Raw genomic sequence first — 24,347 nt, 5'->3', positions numbered from 1 at the left:
AAGCACAATGAGTACCATATAAAATAAACCCAAGAATGAACATCTTGAGACACATATTAATCAAACTGACCAAAGTTAAAGACAAAGAGAAAATGTTACAAGCAGATAGGGAAAAGAAACAAATAACATACAAGGGAACCGCAATAAGGTCGTCAGCTTTTTTTCAGCAGAAACCCTGCAGGCCAGAAGGGAGTGGTGCAATATACTTAAAATGATGAAAGGAAAAAAAAACCTCCAACCAAGAATACTCAACCCAGCAAAGCTCTCATTAAGATATGAAGGGAAAATCAAATGATTTACAGACAAGTAGAAGATAAGAGAATTCAGCACCACTAAACCAACTTTACAACAAATACTAAGGGAACTTCTCTAGATGGAAAAGAAAAGGCCACAACCATAGGCAAGAAAAATATAAATGAGAAACTCACCAGTAAAGGTAGGAAATCATCCACACAAATATGATATCAAAACTAGCAATCATGAGAAGTGGGTAGAAATGCATGGTACTGCAGATGCATTTGCAATTGAGAGGCCAGCAACTTAAAACAATATCACGTATATATAGACTCCAATATCAAAACATCATGGTGACTGCAAACAAAAAACCTGCAATAGATACACACATGAATAAGAAAAAGCAATCCATACACAACTCTAAATATAGTCATCGGGAATTCCCATCATGGCACAGTGGTTAATGAATCCGACTAGGAACCATGAGGTTGCGGGTTCGGTCCCTGCCCTTGCTCAGTGGGTTAACGATCCGGCGTTGCCGTGAGCTGTGGTGTAGATAGCAGATGCGGCTTGGATCCCGCGTTGCTGTGGCTCTGGCATAGGCCTGTGGCTACAGCTCTGATTCGACCCCTAGCCTGGGAACCTCCCATATGCCATGGAGTGGCCCAAGAAATAGCAAAAAGACAAAAAAAAAAAAAAATATATATATATATATATATATATATATATATATATATAGTCATCAAACCACAAAAGAAGAGAAAAAGAGAAGGGAAGAAAAAAGGCTAACAAAAACAAATCCAAAACAATTATTAAAATGGCAATAAGAACTTACATAGAGGAATTCCTGTGGTAGCTCAGTGGTTTCTGAACCCAACTAGTATCCATGAGGACATGGGTTCAATCCCTGGCATCACTCAGTGAATTAAGGATCTGGCACTGCCATGAGCTGTGGTGTAGGTCGCAGATGTGGCTCAGATCCTGCATTGCTGTGGCTGTGGCACAGGATCACAGCTACAGCTCCAATTTGACCACTAGCCTGGGAACCTCAATATGCCACGGGTGTGGCCTTAAAAAAAACCTTATATATCAATAATAACATTAAATGTAAATGGACTAAATGCTCCAATCAAAAGACATAGACTGAAAGGATATAAAAACAAGACCCATATATATATGCTGTCTACAAGAAACCCCATTTCATCACTAAGGACACATGCAAACTGAAAGTGAGAGGATGGAAAAAAATATTCCATGCAAACGGATATCAAAAGAAAGTCAGAGTAGCAATACTCATATCAGACAAAATAGACCTTAAAGGATGTTGCAAGAGACAAGAAGGTCATTATACAATGACCAAAGGATCAATCCAAAAAAAAGATATAACAATTTTGTAAATATATATGCATCCAACGTAGGAGCACCTCAATATACAAGGCAACGACTAACAGCCTTAAAAAGAGAAATTGACAACAATACAATACTGGGGGACTTTAACACTCCACTTACAACAATGCACAGATCATCTAGACAGAAAAATCAACAAGGAAACACAGGCCTTAAATGATGCATTAGACCAGATGGACTTATAGAATATTGCATGCAAAAGCAGCAGAATACACATTCTTCTCAAGTGCACATGGAACATTCTCTAGGATAGAACATTCTGGGTGACAAATCAAGCCTCAGTAAATTTTTAAAAACTGAAATCATATCAAACATCTTTTCTGAGCACAACACTACAAAACTAGGTATCGACAAGAAAAAAAACTGCAAAAAACACAAACACACGGAGATTAACAACATGCTGCTAAACAACTGATGGATCACTGAAGAAATCAAAGAGGAAATTTAAAAATACCTAGAGGCCGGAGTTCCTGTCATGGCTCAGTGGTAATGAACCTGACTAGTATTCATGAGAATGCAGGTTTGATTCCTGGACTTGCTCAGTGGGTTAAGGATCTAGTGTTGCCTCGAGCTGTGGTGTAGGTCACAGATGCAGCTTATATCTGGTGTGGCTGTGGCTGTGGTATAGGCCAGCAGCTGCAGCTCTGATTTAACTTCTAGTCTGGGAAATTCCATATGACACACCTGCAGCCCTAAAAACAAAAAAACAAAAAAACAAAAAACCAAAAACCTAGAAGCAAATGACAACAAAGATACAACAATCCAAAACGTATGGGATGAAGCAAGAGCAGTTCTAAGAGGGAAGTTTACAGCAATACAAGCCCACCTCAGGAAACAAGAAAAATTCAAATAAACAACCTAACTTTACACCTAAAGCAACTAGAGAAAGAAAAACAGACAAAACCCAAAGTTGGCAGAAGGAAAGAAATCATAAAGATCAGAACAGAAATAAATGAAACTGAAATGAAGAAAACAACAGAAAAGATCAATGAAACTAAAAGCTGGGTCTTTGAAAAGATCAACAAGATTGATAAATCCTTAGCCAGACCCATCAAGAAAAAAAGAGAGAGGACTCAAATCAATAAAATTAGAACTGGAAAAGGAGACGTTACAATGGACATCACAGAAATACAAAGGATCATAAGAGACTATTACAAGCAACTATATGCCAATAAAATGGACGATCTCAAAGAAATGGACAAATTCCTAGAAAGGTACAATCTTTCAAGACTAAACCAGGAAGAAATAGAAAAGATGAACAGACCAATCACAAGTACTGAAATTGAAACTGTGATTAAAAAATTTCCAACAAAAGTCCAGGACCAGATGGCTTCAGAGGTGAATTCTATCACACATTTAGAGAAGAGTTAACACCTGTCCTTCTGAAGCTATTTCAAAAAAATCGCAGAGGAGGGAACACTCCCAGACTCATTCTATGAGGCTACCATCACACTGATATACCAAAACTAGACAAAAATAACACACACACACACAAGAAAGAAAATTACAGGTCAACATCACCGATGAACATAAATGCAAAAATCCTCAACAAAATACTAGCAAACCAAATCCAGCAATACATTAAAAGGACTGTACACCATGATCAAGTGGGATTTATCCCAGGGAGGCAAGGATTTTTCAATATCCACAAATCAATCAGTGAGATACACCTCATTAACAAACTGAAGAGTAAAAATCATATGATTCTCTCCATAGATGCAGAAAAAGCTTTGACAAAATCCACCACCCATTTATGATACCCCCCTGCCCCGGAAAGTGGGCATGGAGCAAACCTACCTCAACATAATAAAGGCCATATATGACAAACCCACAGCTAACATCATTCTCAATGGTGAAAAGCTGAAAGAATTCCCACTGAGATCAGGAACAGGCATGTCCACTCTCACCACTACTGTTCAACATAGTTTTGAAAGTCCTAGCCATGGCAATCAGAGAAAAAAAATGAAATAAAAGGAATCAAAATTGAAAAGGAAGAAGTAAAACTATTGCTGTGTGCAGATGACATGATACTATACCTAGAAAATCCTAAAGACTCTACCAGAAAACTGTTAGAGCTCATCAATAAATTTGGTAAAGTTGCAGGATATAAAAATAATACAAAGAAATCAACTGCATTTCTATATACTAATGATGAAAGATCATAAAGAGAAATTAGGGGGAAACATCCCATCAATCATCACATCAAAAAGAATAAAATATCTAGGATTAAACCTATATAAAGAGACAAAAGAACTATACTCTGAAAACTATAGGATGCTGATGAAAGAAATCAAAGATGATACAAACAGATGGAAAGACATACCATGCTCTTGGACTGGAAGAATCAATATCAAAATGAGTATACTACCCAAGGCAATCTACAGATTCAATGCAATGCCTATCAAATTACCAAAGGCATTTTTTACAGAACTAGAGCAAAATATTTTAGTTTGTTCGGAAACACAAAAGGCCCGGAATAGCCAAAGTCATCCTGAGAAAGAACAATGGCGCTGGAGGAATCAAGCGCCCTGACCGCAGATTATACTACAGTCAACAAAATAGTATGGTACTGGCACAAAAAGAGAAATATACATATATGTTTGTTTTAGGGCTGCACCTATGGCATATGGAGGTTCTCAGGCTGGGGGATGAATCAGAGCTACAGCCTCCAGCCTACACCACAGCTACAACAACACCGGATCCAAGCCTCATCTGTGACCCACACCACAGCTCATGGCAACACCAGGTCCTTAACTGCCTCAGCAAGGCGAGGGCTCAAACCTGAGTCCTCATGGATGCTAGTCAGATTTGATTCTGCTGAGCAATGATGGGAACTCCCCCCCAATAAAACAGAAACACAGATCGATGGAGCAAGATGGAAAACCCAGAAATAAGCCTAAGAATGTATAGTCAATTAATTTATGATGAAGGAGGCAAGAATATATAATGGAGAAAAGACAGTCTCTTCAATAAGCAGTGCTGGGAAAACTTGATAGCTACATGCAAAAGAATGCATTAGAACATTATCTAATACCATACACAAAATAAACTCAAAATGGATTAAAGGCTTAAAAATAAGACTGGTTACTATAACATTCTTAGAGGTTACATAGGCCAAATACTTTCTGACATAACCACAGCAATATCTTCTCAGATCCACCTTCTAGAGTAATGACAATTAAAACAAAAATAAACAAATGGGACCTAATTAAACTTAAAATTTTTGCACAGTAAAGGAAACCATAAACACAACAAAAAGACAACCCACAAAATAGGAGAAAATATTTGCAAATGAAGCAACTGACAAGAGATTAATCTCCAAATTATGTGAACACTGCCTGCAGCTCAACACCAAAACAACAACAACAACAACAACAACAACAACAACAACAACAACAACAACAGCAAAAAACCCCAAACAAACAACCCAATAAAAAATTGGGCAAAAGATTCTAAACAGACATTTCTGCAAAGAAGAAATATGGAATACAAAAAAAAAAAAAAGCCCACGAGAAAAGATGTCCGACATGACTTATTATTAAAGAAACACAAATCAAAACTACTATGAGGTACCACCTAACTAACACCAGCCAGAATGGCCATCATCAAAAAGTCTATAAATAATAAATGCTGGAGAGGGTATGATGAAAAGGAGCCCTCTTACACTGATGGTGGGATTGTACATTGGTGTAACAGTATAAAGGTTCCTCAAAAAACTAAAAATAGAACTACAACATGATCCAGCAATCCCACTTCTGGGTATCTATCCAGAGAAAACCATAATTCAAAAAGATACATGCACCCCAATGTTCATTGCAACACTATTTACAATAATAGCCAAGACATGGAAGCAACCTAAATGTCTATTAAGAGAGGAATGGATAAAGATGTGATACATATATACAATTGAATACTACTCAGCCATAAAAAGAATGAAATAATGCCATTTTCAGCAACATGGATGGACCTAGAAACTATCATACTAAGTGAAGTTAGACAGTGAAAGACAAACATTGCATATCACTTATATGAAGAATCTTTTTTTTTTAAAAAAAAAAGGATACAAATGAAGATATTTGCAGAAAAGAAGAAGACTCACAGACTTTGAAAAACTTATGCTTATCAAATGGGATAGGTGGGGGGGCAGGAGGAATGGACTGGGGGTTTGGGACTGACATATGTACACTGAAGTATATGGAATGATCCTCCATACAACACAGAGAACTCTATCCAGCATTCTGTGAAAATCTATGTGTGAAAAGAACCAGAAAGAATGGATATGTGTATATGTATGACTGGATCACTTTGTTGTACAGGAGAAATTATGACAGCTTTGTAAATTAACTGTATTTCAATGAGTTTTTCTTAAAAATTAGCCATAATACCAATAGCAATCTAAAGATTTAACAGGATTCCTATCAACCCATGACATTTTCACAGAACTAAAAAAAAAAAAAATCCAAAAATTTATATGTACCCATAAAGACCCAGAATTGCCAAAGCAATCCTGAGGGAAAAAAACAAAAAACAAAAAACCATAAACAAAGCTGGAGGCGTAACTTACCCAGACTTCAGACAATGTTACAAAGCTACAGTAATCAAGACAGTGTGGTACTGATTAAAAAAAAAACAGACAATGGAACAAAATAAAGAGCCTAGAAATAAATACTTAGGTCAATTAATCCTCAACAAAGGAGGCAAAAATATAAAATGGGAAAAAGACAGTCTCTTCCGAAAGTAGTGCTGGGAATACTGGACAGCTACATGTAAATCCATGAAACTAGAACGCATCCTCATGACATGCACAAAAATAAACTCAAAATGGCTTAAAGACTTAAACATAAGACATGACACCATAAAACTCCTAGAAGAGAACACAGGAAAAATATTCTCTGACATAAACAATACAAATGTTTCCTTAGGTATCCTAAGGCAATAAAAATAAAAACAAAAATTAACCAATGGGACCTAATCAAACTTACAAGATTTTTGGTACAGAAAAGGAAATCACTTAAAAAAAAATGGTGCTGGGAAATCTGGATAGCCACATGTAAAAGAATGAATTTAGAACACTCCCTAACACCATACACAAAAATAAACTCAAAATGGATTAAAGACCTAGATATAAGACCAGACACTATAAAACCCTTAGAGGAAAACATAGGCCAAACACTCTCTGACATTGATGACAGCAACATCTTCTCAGATCCACCTCTTAGAGTATTGACAATAAAAACAAAAATAAACAATTGGGACTTAATTAAACTTTAAAGTTTCTGCACAGCAAAGGAAACCCTAAACAAAACGAAAAGACAACCCACAGAATGGGACAAAATCTTTGCCAATGAACCGACTGACAAGGGATTTATTTCCAAAATTTATAAACACCTCCTACAGCTCAATACCAAAAAAACAAAAAATCCCATCAAAAAATGGGCAGAAGATCTAAACAGACAATTCTCCAAAGAAGACATATGGATGGCCAAAAAAACACATGAAAAGATGTTCAACATCACTGTTAGAGAAGTGTAAATCAAAACCACTATGAGGTACCACCTTATACCACCCACAATGGCCATCATCAAAAAGTTTACAAACAATAAGTGCTGGAGAGGGTGTGGAGAAAAGGGAACCCTATTACACTGTTGGTGGGAATGTAAATTGGTGCAACCACTGTGGAAAACAGTATGGAGATTCCTCAGAAAACACAAAATAGGAGTTCCCATCGTGGCGCAGTGGTTAACGAATCCGACTAGGAACCATGAGGTTGCAGGTTTGGTCCCTGCCCTTGCTCAGTGGGTTGACGATCCGGCGTGCCGTGAGCTGTGGTGTAGGTTGCAGATGCGGCTCGGATCCTGTGTTGCTGTGGCTCTGGCGTAGGCTGGTGGCTACAGCTCCGATTCGACCCCTAGCCTGGGAACCTCCATATGCCGCGGGAGCGGCCCACAGAAATGGCAAAAAGACAAAAAAAAAAAAGAAAAAGAAAAAAGAAAACACAAAATAGAACTACCATTTGATCTAGCAATCCCACTCCTGGGCATCTATCCAGAGAAAACCATGTCTCAAAAAGATATAGGTACTCTAGTGTTCACTGAAGCACTTGCAATAGCCAAGACATGGAAACAACCTAAATGTCCATTGACAGAGGAGTGGATAAAGAAGATGTGGTACATATGCATGATGGACTATTACTCAGCCATTAAAAGGAAAGAAATAATGGCCTTTTTGGCAACATGGAAGGACTTAGAAATTACCATGCTAAGTGAAGTCAGTCAGACAATGAGACACCAACATCACATGCTATCACTTAATGTGGAATCTAAAAAAGGGACACAATGAACTTTGCTGAACAGATACTGACTCACAGATTTTGAAAAACTTATGGTTTCCAATGAAGACAGTTTGGGGGTAGGGGGATGCGCTGGGGTTGTGGGATGGAAATCCTATAAAACTGGATTGTGATGAGCATTGTACGACCATAAATGTAATAAATTCATTGGGTAATAAAAAAAGAAAAAAAAACATTAAAAAAAAAGACAACCTACAGAATGGGAGAAAATAGTTGCAATGATGCAATCAATAAGGGCTTAATTTCCAAAATACACAAAAAACTCATACAGTTCAACAACAAAAAAACAAACAACCCAATTGAAAAATGAGCAGAAGACCTAAATAGATATTTCTCAAAAGAAGACATACAGATAGCCAGTAGGCACATGAAAAACTGTTCAACATTGCTAATTATTAGAGAAATGAAAATCAAAACTACAATGAGGTACCACCTCACATGGGTCAGAATGACCATCATTAATAAGCCCACAAATAACAAATGCTAGAGAGGGGGTGGAGAAAAGGGAACCCTCCTACACTATTGGTGGGAATGTAAACTGGTACAACCACTATGAAAAACAGTATGGAGATTCCTCAGAAAACTAAATATAGAACTACCAATATCATCCAGCAGTTCCACTCTAGTCCATCTATCTGGACAAAACTATAGTTCAAAAAGATACACGTACCATATGTTCACAGCAGCACTATTCACAATAGCCAAGACATGGAAACACGCTAAATGTCCACCAAAAGATGAATGGATTAAGATGTGGGATACACACACACACACACACACACACACACACACACACACGCCATAAAAAGAATGAATTAATGCCATTTGCAACAACATGGATGCAAATAGAAAATTTATAGTCAGTGAAGTAAGTCAAAAAGAGAAAGGCAAATACCATATGATATCATTTATATGTGCAATCTAAAATGTGGCACAAAATAACCTGTCTACAAAACAGAAACAGACTCATAGATATAGAGAATGGACTCATGGTTGCTAAGTTTAAGGTTAGTAGGTGCAAACTATTACATTTAGAATGGATAGGCAATTAGGTCCTTTTGTATAGCAGAGGGAACTATATCCAGTCGCTTGGGATAAACCATGATAGAAGAAATGGAGGAAAGAAGAATGTATACACACACACACACACACACACACACACACACATATATAACCGGGTCAATATATGTCTGGGTCACTTTGCTGTGCATATTTTAATAATTAAAAAAAGAGAATCAGAGCTGTGGTCATGGCAGTAACTGGGTTATGATGTTGCTATGTGTGTGTTGATTGTTTTTCAAGGATTCTAGGACTGAATATTGTATAAATGAAGAAAGCACACAAAAACAAGGGGCAAACAATTGATGTCATCCAATTAATAGCACACATGCTGAGCAGTGTTGGACTTTTACACACTGTACTACTTAGTTGTACAAAGGAAATAAAACATATTTATTTTTCCATAACTGATCTAATTTTCCCCTCAAACTCGCAACACATAAGTAGTGAAAGAAAGAAACAATATTTAAATTTTCAAATCACTGGTATCCATTTATGCCATTTAAATAATCTCTTTTGAATGATTCAGAGTTTACAAAAATGCTCATTTCTCTCCATTTCCTCTCCACTTCTTTTTAAGATGATGTTTAGGGTAAGTGGTAGCTTTATAACTTCATGGCACCAGGAGAGAAGAAGACTCAGATCCACAAGTATCCAGCTTCCTAGCATGGCCCTTGGAGTAGCCTCATGCAATCTTTTGTCTCTCACTGGCACACATACCTGGAGTCTGAATTCTCATACATCCTTCTGATTTAAAAAAAGGGCTACATCCTGATGCTTTTCCATCCTGACTCTAGAGCGGCTATTCCATTAACTTACTAAGGCACTTGGGAGCTCCTAGATACTCTGCATGCCACATGCAGGCTATAGAGAACTGCCTCTGCTCTCCTGCCTTCTGAGACCACACCATCATTCTTCTCAGGCTAGATATAGAGAAGCTAAAGGCTGGGCTCCCAGAGGTTTGTGGACTTTCCAGATCCTGTCCTGGAAATGGAGTCACCAAATCCAATTAACTTGGGATGCCCAGTGCCCAACCAAATGTTTCTACAATCTCCTCACCTTGAGGTTCAGCCAGCAAGGAGGCCCTAGAACCATGGCATTGGCATCTGACCACCTCTATATCCCTCTGGATCCACTGTCTCTCCTTTCCCACACTTACGCTTCTTTAGGATGAACAATCTTCCCTATAGCCTCCTATCCTGGGGGACACCAGGCCTCATGGATCACAGCTAAAGGGGTATCTTCTCTACACTATGGAAGAAACTGGTCTGGGATGAATGCAAGCCTCAGGAATACTAGGAAGTATGAGTTACAGAGGATGAAAATACATTGGTTTAGTATGCTGTCCCCATTATATATGTAAACTTGAAAAAAAAAAACCAGCCAGCAAAAATAGAATACAGTAACAATTTTGACTGATGTTCTACCAATAATATAGTGTATTTTTATAGTTTAAAAACAAGATTCTTGGGTCCTCTACTTACTAAAGTCATACATGCTTACTGTAAAACAAACAAAACAACCTACAATACATTTCTAAATGTTCAATGAAGGGAGGAGAGTTCCTCAATTCCGGTTTGGCCACTGCTCATAGAACAGCACAGTTTACAGTGAGATTTCTCCTTTAGAAGGTCCAGGTTCTGTTCAGGGGCTGGCTATGCATTGTCCCTTTGAAGCCATTGGGAATCTTCTCTCTTCCTTTTGACAGTCAAGGCCCAGCAAGGATCTATTTTTTTGAGTTTAGGGAATATGAGCTAGAGAAAAAGAATGTGACCCAGGGACCAGGCTGTAAGATGGAATGTATATGAGTGTAGGGGAATCATGGATGCAAAATTCGGTATAAAAAAGGGTTTTTGGAATCAACTTGGATTGAATTTCCAACTGAGCTTCTGCAATACCTTCCTTTATGAGCACAAATATAGTTTGGTTTATCTGGGTATATCTTACAGTGTTTGATGACATTTATATAATGGGGTGGAGATACAAGCACCATGGTGTCCCTTCTCAGTTATAATATTTTGGAAGTAGGATGGGCTGCTGGGACTTAATATAGTACAAGTATTTCGATGAATACCATGTGTTTTCACTTCCATTCTCCCATTTGATCCTGCAAACAGCCACATGCAGTAGATAACTCTGATTAACAAATGAGGGAACAAACAAGGCCCATAACAGGTGAAATGACTGCCCCAAATCTCATAGAACTGGGACCACACCCATATGGACAATGAATGTTGCCTGGCATGAAGCCATCAGCTGATGCAGCTGCCCTACCTTGTCTTCTGAGGGGAATTTAGGATGAAGAAAAACAAGATACTGGCCCTAGTTAAATGCTTATCAAAAGAATAGTTTCAATAAGCCCAGACTATTGCATCTTCCCATGCATAGAAAAGCACTGAAATCATTACCTTGAGATGTCTGCTTTTTTGTAACTAACAGTCTTTTGATGTTTAACTACATGGGTTTTTTGTTGTTGTCAGGAAAACTCATATATGTTTTGGCTCCTCCTTTACCTTTTGCAACAGTTCCTCAGAGATATCTGAGAGGCAGTCTACCAGGCCATAGTCCTTAGTAAGGCCCCAGAATAAAACTTAACATTTAAGTTGTGTGTGTTTTGGGGTTTGTTTTTGTTTTGTTTTATTTGTTTGTTTGTTTTTCAGTTGATACCTAGGACTCCTAATCTCAGTCCAGGTTTCTTTTCTCTGGACTGACATCATAAGGCAAATGAGGAGGAGCCAACTAACTTTCCTTTAGTCCCTTTCCAAGGCTTGGGGCCCCAGAGAAGAACTGAGGTTTGCCAGCCTTTTTGCCCCAAAGCCATGAAAATCAAGTCACCGAATATCCAAGTTGGCCCTGTTGTGCTGTTGCCCCATACTCCTTTCCCCACTTTAGAGATGACACAGCTGAGACCCAGAAAGGCAAAGTGTTGCTCACAGAGGAACTTGAACAGGAGAAAAAAAAAAGAGATTGTAGTACAATCTCAGTTTGGCAGGGGGGTGGGTGTTGAGAGTATGATAGCGCAGGTGTGGCGACAGGTGGAGATAAGGACCAGAACATCCAGTGACTGAAGACAGGATTCCTGGACTGTCAAGTTTCAAGAGACAACTTGAGGTCAAAACCCAGGCAGTTCTCAGTGACTATTAAGTCAGTAACATTGCATGCCCCCATCCTACTCTGCCTCCACTACTTCCTTTCCCCCACCAAGCTCAGGGCTCTTTTTCCTCAAGAAGAAAATTTGCATTATTTGTAATAAAGGCCTTGATGAGTTTTAATAACCAAAATAGTGAATTAGTAATTACCAGAGAACTTTTTTGATTTCTATTTAAATCATATTAACACCTCAAATTCTTTTTGGGGGCATAGGGGAGTATATATTAAAATATCTACTAGTGTTATATTTACTCCTAAGTCCATCCCTGGGTCCAATTATGAAGATAAAAAAGAAGGAAGATTGGGTTGTTCATAGCTGAATGAGATATCCCTTTTTTAGTTTGTTCTATTCTATTCTGGGCCAGCACATCAATATTACCTGGGAGCTGGTTAAAAATTCGAATTCTTGGGCCCTAAACCTACTGAATCAGACACTCTGCGGGTAGAGCCCAGCAATCCGTGGTTTAACAAGCTCTCCAGGTGATTCTGGTGATCCCTCAAGTGGTCCTTAGTCTGGGCTGTATATAGGTTTCCTCTGCTTTGGGGAAGTAGAATGTTTCTATGAAACCTTTCAAAGCCAAGATGGTGTAAATTGAAGAAGCAGTTACCTTAGGACACATCTTGCTCATGCATGCACAAAATGAATCAAGATAAAGCACAGGTACTCACAGACACAGTTCAAAGCTACAGCAGCTTGCTGTTGAGATGCCGAATGTGATTCCTGGGAGGAGCCTTGACAGTGCTCAGGGATGTGCTCTGTCTCTTTAATTGCTTCCTGCAAAACAAACAGTAAATGTTATTTTAGTTTTTTACTATTTTCTGTAAAAGCAAAAATCTTCCCTGAATTTTTGTTAGAAAAAAACAGGTACTAACGTAGGTACTAAAAGCAAAATGATGTAGAGGGAACTGTCGAAAATCAGGGGATATGTGTATTACCATCACTTGGCAGTATTTTAAAAATCATAATGTCCAGGCCCTACCCAGGAACATCCACATTAGAAATTCTGAGAGTGAGATCCAGCCTTCTGCATTTTTATGGTTTCCCCAGTGGTTCCAATGTGCAGACGAGGTTGAGGATCACTGCCACAGAGATTTCTCCAGAAAGTGGTAATATCATTTGGTGGCTATTTATTTATTCCACATTTAGCATCTTCTCTGTGCAAGACCCTGTACTTCTAACTATATGAAAATGAATAAGTAGTCACTGTCCTGAAGAGAGACATTGAAACACATTTCAGTACAGCAGTGGGAGCTGCAGAAGGTGGCTTGGGGAAGTATAATCTCATCTATTATCTACTCACTCTTCCATTCTTTGACAATATCAAATGCTGACAAGACTGTGGAACCACAGGAATTATCATTCATTGCTGGTAGGAATGTAAAATGGTACAGCAATTTTGGAAAACAGTTTGGCAGTTTCTTACAAAACTAATTATACTCTCACCATATGATCCGGCAATCATGATCCTTGAAATTTACTCAAATGAGTTGAGAACTTATGTCCATGGAAAAACTTGCACACAATTGTTATGCAATTATTCATAACTGCAAAAATTTGAAAGCAATCAAGATGTCCTTTAATATATAACTGGATAAATAAACAGTATGTACCCTACATTCTCCTTCCATTAACTCACTGCCTTGGGTGCCCGCTTGGCTCAGCCCTCCCGCTTCACCAAGGGGAATACCTTAGCAGTTCTTCCCTGCCGCCACTGCAGTATGGCTGCGCCTTTGCCTGCTGCTTCCTCCTCCAATAGCCCTTCACTGGCCTTTTGGGCCCCGCCTAGTCCACACCATGCCAGTCTGTGCCTGCCTCCTGCCCACCAGTCAGCCACACGCATAAAGCAGGAGAAGCCAGCAGGGTGTGAGAGGTCCAGGTTTCTCCTGCTGCCTCTGGGCTAGAAGAAAAGGATTCTGTAGCAATACAGACCTGAAGCACTGAATCAGGATGGGAAAAAGATGTGTTGCTCCCAAGCTGGCAGCAGGCTGTTTCCGGGTCAAGAAATCTAAGTTAATTGGATGTGGAACTCTCAGTCATGAGAAGCAGCCCAGAACTGTCTCCAGCTCCAATTCAGGACCTCTTCAAAACCACCAGCATGTGGGTGGAGGCAATGGTCGGGAAAATAAGTCAGACCTATCTCTGGAACCTGGAAACTCTCACATCACACGAACGCATTCCACATTAGGAGTGCTGAGCCCTCTCTCTGCCCAGTGGAATTGCCAAAATCACCGAGAACCTGCTGATGAATACAGACCTGTGCTGCTACTGCTTTGATGTCCTCTACTGTCACTTCTTGGCTTCCCATGGCCATGACTGCCTACATTTACCATTGACCCCTATCTGCTCTTTGTGATATGGAAGAGAGGGCGGGACAAGTGGCTTTGTGGCTGCATTTGGGAACTGCTCAGCCATGAATCTTCATTCAGGACTCAGGGAATACACACTAGCTAGTGCACTTAAGGACAGCCGATTTCCCTCCACCCCCCAATCTGAGAGGAGCTGCCTAAACTTTTCTGCTCTGTCTCCCTCCTTACATTACTAACTTTGAAGATGTCCGTGATTGCCTGGACTCTAAGGTAGGGGTCCATGGGATTCAAATTGAATTCATCAATGAAAAAGGTACAGCCACATATTTACTGTGAGGTTGCAAAGGAACAAGACTAGGATCAGAACCAGACAATAGACTCCTTGCTCAGGATGGTGACTTTAAGAGTCCAGTTACCCGAGTTCCTGTCATGGTGCAGTGGAAACGAATCCAACTAGGAACCATGAGGTTGTGGGTTTGATCTCTGGCCTCACTCAGTGGGTTAAGGATCCAGCGTTGCCATGAACTGTGGTGTAGGTCAAAGACGTGGCTCAAATCTAGCATTGCTGTGGCTGTGGTGTAGGCTGGCAGCTATAGCTCCGATTAGCCTCCTCTAGACTGGGGAACCTCCATATGCTGCAGGTGTGGCCCTAAAAAGACAAAACAAAAAATAAATAAATAAAAATAAAACTCCAACTACCAGTGAATTCAGAAAAACCATCAAACTCACCAGGTACCAAAGTGAGGAGGAGACAATTATGTAGAATATATTTCTTCTTGACAACGCTGTTCCCAGAAGGGCACGCTTCATGCCCTGCCCCTCTACAAACATTATTCCTGACACACAGCTGCATGACCTGTCCCATCCCTCCCAACCCCCCACCCCTCCCTGGGGCCACCAATGGCTATGATATTACTGGAGCAGATGCCTCCTCTTCCTGGTCCAGTTCCTTCTATTATTACACTATTTTAGGACGTTAGCTTCTGTTGCTAGGTCATCCTCCAGCTGACTGAAGGGGGTTATACTGAATGAAACAGAACTTGAGGAGCCCAAGCCTAATTTCAGCCTTTCCTCAATATGGGATTCTGTTGGATTTGGCCTCCTCCATGACTAGTGAGAATTCTATATTGATTCAGAAGACCTTGATGTGCAGGTGCTGCTGATGATCTGTTCTCTGTGTTTGTCACAGAGTGGAAGCTGGAACTGATGATCTCTGAAGGCTTATTCCATACACACCCCTGCAGCCTCCCCAGATCAAGCAGGTGTATTCCCCTGGCAGTCTGGAAGTCCTTTAGATGGCATTGCAGATCTCATTGCTCAGCTAGCCTCGAAGGTTTAATTTTCATCCCACTATCAGCTGGGTTTTCTAACACTTTTATTGCACTGGGTTTCCTAGTGTTGAACAGAGCTCTATTACGTAGCCTGCTGAGGAATAGATTGGGATACCCACAGGAGGTGCTCAAGATATCTCTGAGGGCAGTATTGAAGGGGAGACCTCTTCCTACCAAGCAGTTACCTCACTCTGCTACTGGTAGCAGTGCCTATAGCTGGATCTAGTCTCTCAGAGGGCAGAGATGTTCAAACGAACACTCAGGTTGGGCCCTAGAAGGACAGGTATCAGGAGAGAATCCAGGATCTCCAAGCTATTTTTCTTTTCAAGCAAACATCCTGAGGAACTTTTAAGCAGAGGCATTCCTATTTCTAGTTTGCCTGTAGAAGTGGGAAAACTGTTGATGTTTCAGTCCTTTATGGGACTTTAGAACAAAGTTGTGTAATTAAACAAGGTGAATCTTTATATTGCCTAACATGCTGAGAATCTTCACCCTACCTTGGCAGAGTTCCAAATAGCTCATTTTATTCTAGGTCATTCATATTTTCATGTGGCATATTTCCCTTTCCCATTTTTGCTGATTCCAAATAGCTGTCAAGAAGTTTCTCCTCTCTCTTGCCTATTCTTTATGCTATGGTGGCACTAGTTTTCAGCAACACGCTTAGAGAATTCTTAAAGTAGATTAGGTGTTAACCCAGTGAACACTATGCTTTGATTTAATTTATTTTTAAGGTTTGTATGTTAGTGGCATGGCTTTTTAAAATGTTTTATTACTCAATGAATTTATTATATTTATAGTTGTACAATGATCATTTCTGAAATGGGCTAATGTTCAAGTCAAAAGATCTTTTGAACCTTCTTCTTCCAGGAATGGGGTAGGGGGAGCAAGGACACAATCTAAAGAATGACACACATGCAATTCTACATATAGCTGTCTTGCTTCTGGAAGAGATGGATAAGGGTGAGCAGGTGTGCTTGGCACCATCCTCTGCTGATGGTGATGATGTGGAATGGGCAAGAAAAACATGGTCTGATGTCTGGATGTGCAGGCCAAGCTTCACTGTCTCACTGCTGTGATGAGCTCTCCCATCCTGCCATTTTCCCCTTGCAGCATTAATGGAAATGGCTTCCGAAGATGAAGGAATCGTTCCACTATTTTTTGCTGCTGAGAATAATAAATGTCTTGTTACAAACGAGTGTGATGACGGTTACTCTTAGGTGCCATGGGTTGATGTCAGGGTGGTCAGCTGTGGACTAAACCGTCTATCTCCAATTTTTACAGCAGTATTGATACATAGGGCTGCAACTAGTTACTGTTTGAGTCTCCTATGTTAAAAGTTATGTTCAATTTTTAAAGTTTAAAACCACTATGGAAAAACAGCATGGAGGTATCTCAGAAAACTAAATATAGAACTACCATATGATCCAGCAATCCCACTCCTGGACATATATCCAGACAAACCCTTCATTGAAAAAGATACCTGAACCCATATGTTCATGACAGCACTATTCACAATAGCCAAGATACAGAAACAAGCATAAATATCCATTGACAGATGAATGGATTAAGAAGATGTGTTGTATATATACACAATGGAACACTACCCAGCCATAAAAAAGAACAAAATAGTGCTATTTGCAGCAACAGGGGTGGAATTAAAGATTCTCATACTAAGTGAATTAAGTCAGAAAGAGAAAAACAAATACCATATAATATCACATATCTGGAACCTAATATATGGCACAAATGAACCTATCTATGAAGAGAAACAAACTCATGGACTTGGAGAAAAGACTTGTGGTTGCCAAATGGGAGGGGAAGGGAGTGGGATGGACTGGGAATTTGAGGTTAGTAGATGCAAAATATTGCATTTGGAGTGGATAAGCAATGAGATCCTGTTGTATGGCACAGGGAAATATATATAGTTACTTGTGATGGAACATGATGGAGGATAATGTGAGAAAAAGAATGAATATATATATATATATATATATATATATATACATATACATATATATATGTAGTATGTATGACTGGTTCACTTTGCTATACAGCAGAAATTGACAGAACATTGTAAATCAATTATAATAATAATAAAAAAGAACCTACTGTATAGCACAGGAAAATCCACTCAATAGATTGTAATAACCTACATGGGAAAAGAGACTGGATATATATAATATGTATAACTGATTCACTTTGTGGTACAACTGAAATTAATACAATGTTATAAATCAACTATACTCCAGTAAATTTTTTTTAATTTTGAAAAAAAAATTGGTGTTAAATTTTCACCCTTCAGCACACTCAATGAGGCTGAACATTTACAGAGCCATGCTCTTTCAAGCCTATTTTTCTAGTAGAATTGTTGTCCTATTTGTCCTCTCCAATGTATTGTATGTTTTTTATTTTATTGAGAATGGGGTAAGATACCTGCCATTTAGAGAAATGAGCAGAAAATTAAAAAACCCAGGAAATGGGGGGAAAAAATTGGTGCACAAGAATTGGGCTCATTGGAGTTCCCGTGGTGGCTCAGTGGTTAACGAATCCGACTAGGAACATGAGGTTGCAGGTTTGATCCCTGGCCTTGCTCAGTGGGTTAACGATCCGGCGTTGCTGTGAGCTGAGGTGTAGGTCACAGATGCGGCTCGGATCCTGCGTTGCTGTGGCTCTGGCATAGGCTGGCGGCTACAGCTCTGATTAGACCCCTAGCCTGGGAACCTCCATATGCTGTGGGAGCGGCCCAAGAAATGGCAAAAAGACAAAAAAAAAAAAAAAAAAAAAAGAATTGGGCTCATTAAGCCCAGTACCACATTGAAGTGGGCTCAGTGACTTAGAGAAAAGAAGCTTTACTCCCTGCACATTCCCTCATGATCCTATCCAAGTCCAGCAATGGAGATTCTTCTTGCCTTGACAAGGGGACTTAGGAGTCAACTAAGGAAAGCTATGTGACCTCATGAGAAATGGCACTGTCAGTGTCTGTCTTGAATGGAGCCTAGTCAGGGAGTGTTCTGGAAGTGTACAGTTATGAGCACCTCATGAAGATGGCTGTCAGGAAAAAATACTAAGTGTGCATCATCCATGTGGCAGCTTTGCACAGGGAGACGACAGCGCTGAACTGGAACTGAATGGTCTTCCTCGTGCTTGACCAAAGCAGTGATGAGGGTGGTGTGAGTGGTAGGCTTAAAGAGAAGGGAATGTTTTCTGCTTGATGTTTCCTTTGTCCTTGGGCTGCTCGAGCTGAATAGCAGGTAACCACTGTTTTCAAGGAACCAGCCCACCTTGGCTGGAGTTTGGAGTGTTTCATTCCCGGCTGTGAGTGCCTTTTGGTCGGCAAAATTGGCTTGTCTTGCCTAGCCACAGCTAGGACATTCTCACTGTAATTTCAAAATTGTCCTTGTTTTAAATTAAAAGAGAATGTCTTTGATCACTAGAGTGTTTTGGTGTTGGATTGTTTCCACCATGAATTTCTTAAATGTCTCTGCTTCATATTATGAAACCAACTCAGATTAGAGATCCTTTCAACACGAAAAGTTTGTAGCTGAGACATTACATTTTTTTTTTTCTTTTTAGAACTGTACCCATGGCATATGGAAGGAAGTTCCCAGGCTAGGGGTCTAACAGGAGCTACAGCTGCTGGCCTACACCACACCCCAGCAATGCCAGATCTGAGCCGTGTCTGCAACCTACACCACAGCCGTGTCTGCAAGGCCACTGAGCAAGGCCAGGGATCAATCCTGTGTCCTCATGGATGCTAGTCAGATTTGTTTCCACTGAGCCATAAGGGGAACTCCAAGACATTATGTATTTTTTTTTGTTTATAATAAAAATCATCTATACAAAAGTCCTGGGTGTTAATTTTAACATGTTGATCAGTTTTCCATGATACGTTAATACCTGCAATTTTACTAACTGTTGATGTTATTTTCTATTGAGATTCTGGCACCTAGGGAGCTATATGTTCTTTTTGTTTATTTTCATCTTATTCCCCTGAAGCAAGAGACTTTGTAGGCCTTCAGTGCAAAGACTTCAGACCAGTTCTTTATATTACATTTAGTTGCCTACTGGCTATATAACTTTTAAGTGCAAAACATTGATCTCTTTAACAAAAGTTTCCTAGAGAATAAATCATAATGGGAAATAAACTGCATGTAGTACATCAATGCAGTGGAATATTGTTCAGTAATAAAAAGAATTGAGCTACTGACATTTCTCTAAGGACGATATACAAATGGATAGCAAGCACATGAGAAAATGTTCAACATTATTATTAAGGAAATGAACATCAAAACCATAATGAGATATAAATTCACACCCATTAGGATGATTACTATTTAAATTAAAAAAAAAAGACAGAAAATAACAAGTGTTGGTGAGGATGTGGAGAAATTGGAACCTCTTGTGTATTATTGGTGAGAATGTAAAATAGTGCAGCTGCTATAGAGAGCAGTATGGAAGTGCCTCAAGAAAATAAAAATAAAATTACCATATGATCCAATAGTTACACTTTTAGGTATATACTCTCCCAAATTGAAAGCTGGGTCTCAAAGAGATATTTTTATACCCATGTTCATTGCAGTATTATTCACAATAGCAAAAAGGTGGCAGCAACCCAAGTATCCACTGATGGATGAATGGGTAAATAAAATATTGTATATACATGCAATGGAGTATTATTCAGTATCCAGTACTGTTACAGAAAATTAAGGAAATTCCAACACAGGCTACAGCATGTGTAAACCTTGAGGACATTATACTGAGTGAAATGTAAGTCACAGAAAGACAGATACTATAGGATTCCATTTACATGAGGTACATAGAGTCATCAAATTCATAGAGACAGAAAGTAGAATGGTGGTTGCCATGGGGCTGGAAGGAGGGAAAAAAGAGTTGTTTAATGGCTATAGAGTTTCAGTTTTACAAGATGAAGAGTTCTAGAGATTGTTGGTTGCACACCATTGTAAATGTACTTAATGCTACTGAACTGTATTCACCCCAAAATAGGAGAATACATTGTGTGTTTGTGTATTTTTTCTTTCCTTCCTTCCTCTCTTCCCTTCTTCCTTCCTTCCTTCCTTCCTCTCTTCCCTTCTTCCTTCCTTCCTTCCTTCCTTCCTTCCTTCCTCTCTTTGTTTCTTTGTTTCTTTCTTTCTGGCCCTGGTGTGCAGAGGCTCGATGTGGGATCTCAGTTCTCAGTCAAGGGATTGAACTTGGGTCACAGCAATGGTCAAGGACGTGGATACAGGAGTTCCCATTGTGGCTCAGTGGTTAACAAATCCGACTAGGAACCATGAGGTTGTGAGTTCAATCCCTGCCCTTGCTCAGTGGGTTAAGGATCCGGCGTTGCCGTGAGCTGTCGGTTAGGTCATAGATACAGCTCGAATCCAGCATTGCTGTGGCTCTGGTGTATGCCGGTGGCTACAGCTCCAAATCGACCCCTAGCCTGGGAACCTCCATATGCCGCAAGAGCAGCCCAATAAATGGCAAAAAGACAGAAAAGAAAAAAAAAAAGGACATGGATATATTAGGGATCAAAGGCCTCTGGGCTTTGTTTAAGAAATAAGAAAAAGGCTCAGCCAATTAAGGATGTGGCTCAGCCAATTAAGAATTCAGCATTGTCACTGCAATAGTTTGCATCACTGCTGTGGTACAGGTTCATTCCCTGGTCCAAGAAACTTCCACATGCCACAGGCATGACCAGAAAGATTAAAAAGCATGAAATGATTCAATGAGGAACCATGTGAAATAAATAAATAAATTAAAAAAAAAAGAAATAAGAAAAAAAAAAAGAAACTGAGATCAGGCTGACAGAAACAAGTTTCATTAGTCAAGCCACTTGTTATTTAGATTTTTTATACCCATAGACCATTTTTGATGGCTTCTGGATTTGCCTAGGGTGACAGGAATAGGATCATCTATTTCACATTGTCGAAGTTAAAGGAGAAAACTTTTAGAAGTGGTTAAATTACAGAAGATGACATGGGCCATAGAACAAGAGAGGACTAGCACAGATGTGATGCAAGTGGTAAGAAGTCAGAGGACCACAATCCCAAAGAAAAAATGGACTCTAAACTTTAGAGTTAGAGAGCATATCACTGATAAGAGAAAGTAGCGAGAATATCCACCCTGGAAAAGGAGAAGGTTTTAATTAGCCTGCTCTGGGATACTTTCCCAGGATTTACCCATTCTTCTGTATATTTTTGAACAACTTATGAATGAACCATAATACTCTTGAGCCAAAATATAACAACAGCAACAACATCAAGAAAAAGATCTGTAAACTTAAGAACCAGAGGGGAAAATGATGGAAATGGAAGGAATGGCTATAAAAAAATACGATTTGTTTTCCCCCCATAAAGAGTACATGTTATATATCCATGGGAGTTCCCATTGTGGTGCAGTGGAAATGAATCTGACTAGTATCCATGAGGATGCAGGTTCCATTCCTGTCCTTGCTCAGTGGGTTGATGATCTGGCATTGCCGTGAGCTGTGGTGTAGGTTTGAGATGCGTCTCGGATCCTGGGTTGCTATGGCTGTGGCATAGGCTGGCAGTTGTAGCTCAGATTCGACCCCTAGCCCGGGAACTTCACATGTCACAGATGCGGCCCTAAAAAGCAAAAAAAAAAAAGGAAAAAAAAGTTGCGTATCCAAATGTTCACTGTCCTTGTTTAAAGAAGTCAATCTGATCTTCTTGGTATCATTCCAAAGATTCTGGACTTGTGAGTTTTGGAAGCTCATATATTAGCATCTGCTTTTGACTACTTTCAATGGTGGCAAGCCATCCCCTGGTGGTCAAGCTTGAGTTTTATAACTATGCTGGTATTACACAGCAGCAATGCATTTTTGAACTGTATTCATCAGGACACTCTTCCATGTACACTGCTGGCTTAGGGCTGGTCATGAGAGAATTTGCAGGTTGGTGTAGGATACCAGGTGTCGCTGCAGTTTGCACACAGTGTTGTTGATCCAGGGTACTCCCTTTGGGGCCCTGGTGTAGCAGCAGCACTCAAAGAAGCTGTTGCTACATTTCCTGCACCAGCTTCTCTGACTCCAGGGACAGATCCCAGACACAGATGCAGCTCTGGGACAAAGCGTCTTCATGGGTCATGCACATCATCGGTGATGATGTCAGTGAGAGACCCATGTGGAGTCCTGTTTGTCCTCAATCTCCCGCTCTTCGTGTCAACTTTACTCCCAACTTCTGGCTCTGCAGACCCATTCCAGATGCAGAGGCAACATGCATCTCCACCAGCTCCTGCAACTTGCAAAGTCTAATCTGTGAAATAAACTCCTCATTCTATATCACTCATAGTGCCTCTGCTATTCTGATTGAGCATTGCTGTTATAGCTACTTATAAAAGTCATTTGGGGGAGTTCCTGTTGTGGATCAGCGGTAATGAACCTGACTAGTAAGCATGAGGACACGGGTTCCATCCTGGCCTCACTCAGTGGGTTAAGGATCCAGCCTTGCGGTGAGCTGTGATGTAGGTCACAGATGTGACTCAGATCATGTGTTGCTGTGGCTGTGGTGTAGGCTTCAATTCGGCCCCTAGCCTGGGAACTTCCATATGCCGCTAGTGTGGCCCTAACAAGACAAGAAAAAAAAAAAAAAAGTCATTTGAAGTCAAGTCTGAAAAATAAGACAGGTGAACAAACTAAATATTATTTGGAGCCAAAACCTCAGGGTCATAATGAAGAACAAATCTATTTATTTTACATTTAATAAAATGGATCTGAAGACCATGCCCAAAGAAGACTTGTAAAATTATTTCAAATGAGGATTATTTGGAAGGATAATATTCATTTGGATGAACTTTGCAATGTTAACCTCCTCTTTTATTAGCTTATGGTCACTCTCCCCTATATATCCTGGTTTTCAGAGGACAAAGTGACACACAGTAAGTGATGGCAGGCAGTAAAATAGAGAACACAATCAAGTAACAGATTGTGTCGTGTTGGCTCAGAATGTTGTAGAATCAAGGAAAAAAGAAGAGTCTGGAGAGTCAGCAACAGCTTCAGAGAGCAGATGAGATGTGATTGTAAAAAGGAACAGATTTTTAAAGAGGAGATCAGCATAAGCCAAAGTATAGAGGTGATGTGGAGTAGGGAGATAGAGCAGCTGACCATCTTGAGGGAATGTGAATTCAGGGAGTAAATTTGTTAGTCTCCTTCTCACTAATAGAACCAAAATCAAACTTTTGCCTGGAAAATGATCTCCTCCATATCTGTGCCCCACTTTTTCTTCAGTCTCATTTCTCCTCCCCATTCCTAAACCCCCATCCCTAAATTTTTTTTTTTTTGTCTTTTTGCCATTTCTTTGGGCCGCCCCCATGGCATATGGAGGTTCCCAGGCTAGGGGTCGAATCGGAGCTGTAGCTACCGGCCTACGCCACAGCCACAGCAACGCAGGATCTGAGCCGTGTCTTCTACCTACACCACAGCTCACGGCAATGCCGGATCCTTAACTCACTGAGCAAGGCCTGGGATTGAACTCACAACCTCATGGTTC

At 39.9% G+C, this 24,347-nt stretch overlaps 1 protein-coding gene and 2 pseudogenes across 2 annotated transcripts in view; 1 reads left to right on the top strand and 2 right to left on the bottom strand.

The window, feature by feature from the left end:
• LOC146404818 (uncharacterized) overlaps positions 1-24,347 on the bottom strand; it is a 210,601-nt gene that overhangs the window by 33,636 nt on the left and 152,618 nt on the right. The window contains exons 3-4 of one of the 2 annotated variants that reach the window (XM_085019358.1): positions 12,869-12,974; positions 9,347-10,803 (exon numbers count right to left, since the gene is read on the bottom strand). In XM_085019358.1, the coding sequence (XP_084875484.1) occupies positions 12,884-12,974 (91 nt within the window). In that variant the 3' untranslated portion in view covers positions 9,347-10,803; positions 12,869-12,883. Of the gene's footprint in view, positions 1-9,346; positions 10,804-12,868; positions 12,975-24,347 lie in introns of those variants that run through there. The other variant, XM_085019356.1, reaches the window with a different exon arrangement.
• On the top strand, positions 14,115-15,346 carry LOC100520300 (AMMECR1-like protein; annotated as a pseudogene).
• LOC110260069 (RNA-binding protein 34 pseudogene) overlaps positions 18,837-24,347 on the bottom strand; it is a 38,546-nt pseudogene continuing 33,035 nt past the window's right edge.

The sequence above is a fragment of the Sus scrofa genome, chromosome 3 (genome assembly GCF_054392235.1).
Source record: "Sus scrofa isolate SSC_HxYL_T2T_F1_AM1 chromosome 3, Sscrofa_HxYL_maternal_Yorkshire_Landrace_v2.0, whole genome shotgun sequence".
Taxonomy (NCBI): domain Eukaryota; kingdom Metazoa; phylum Chordata; class Mammalia; order Artiodactyla; family Suidae; genus Sus; species Sus scrofa.
Note: the sequence above shows the minus strand (reverse complement) of the source record. Positions and strands in the feature narration are given on the sequence as shown.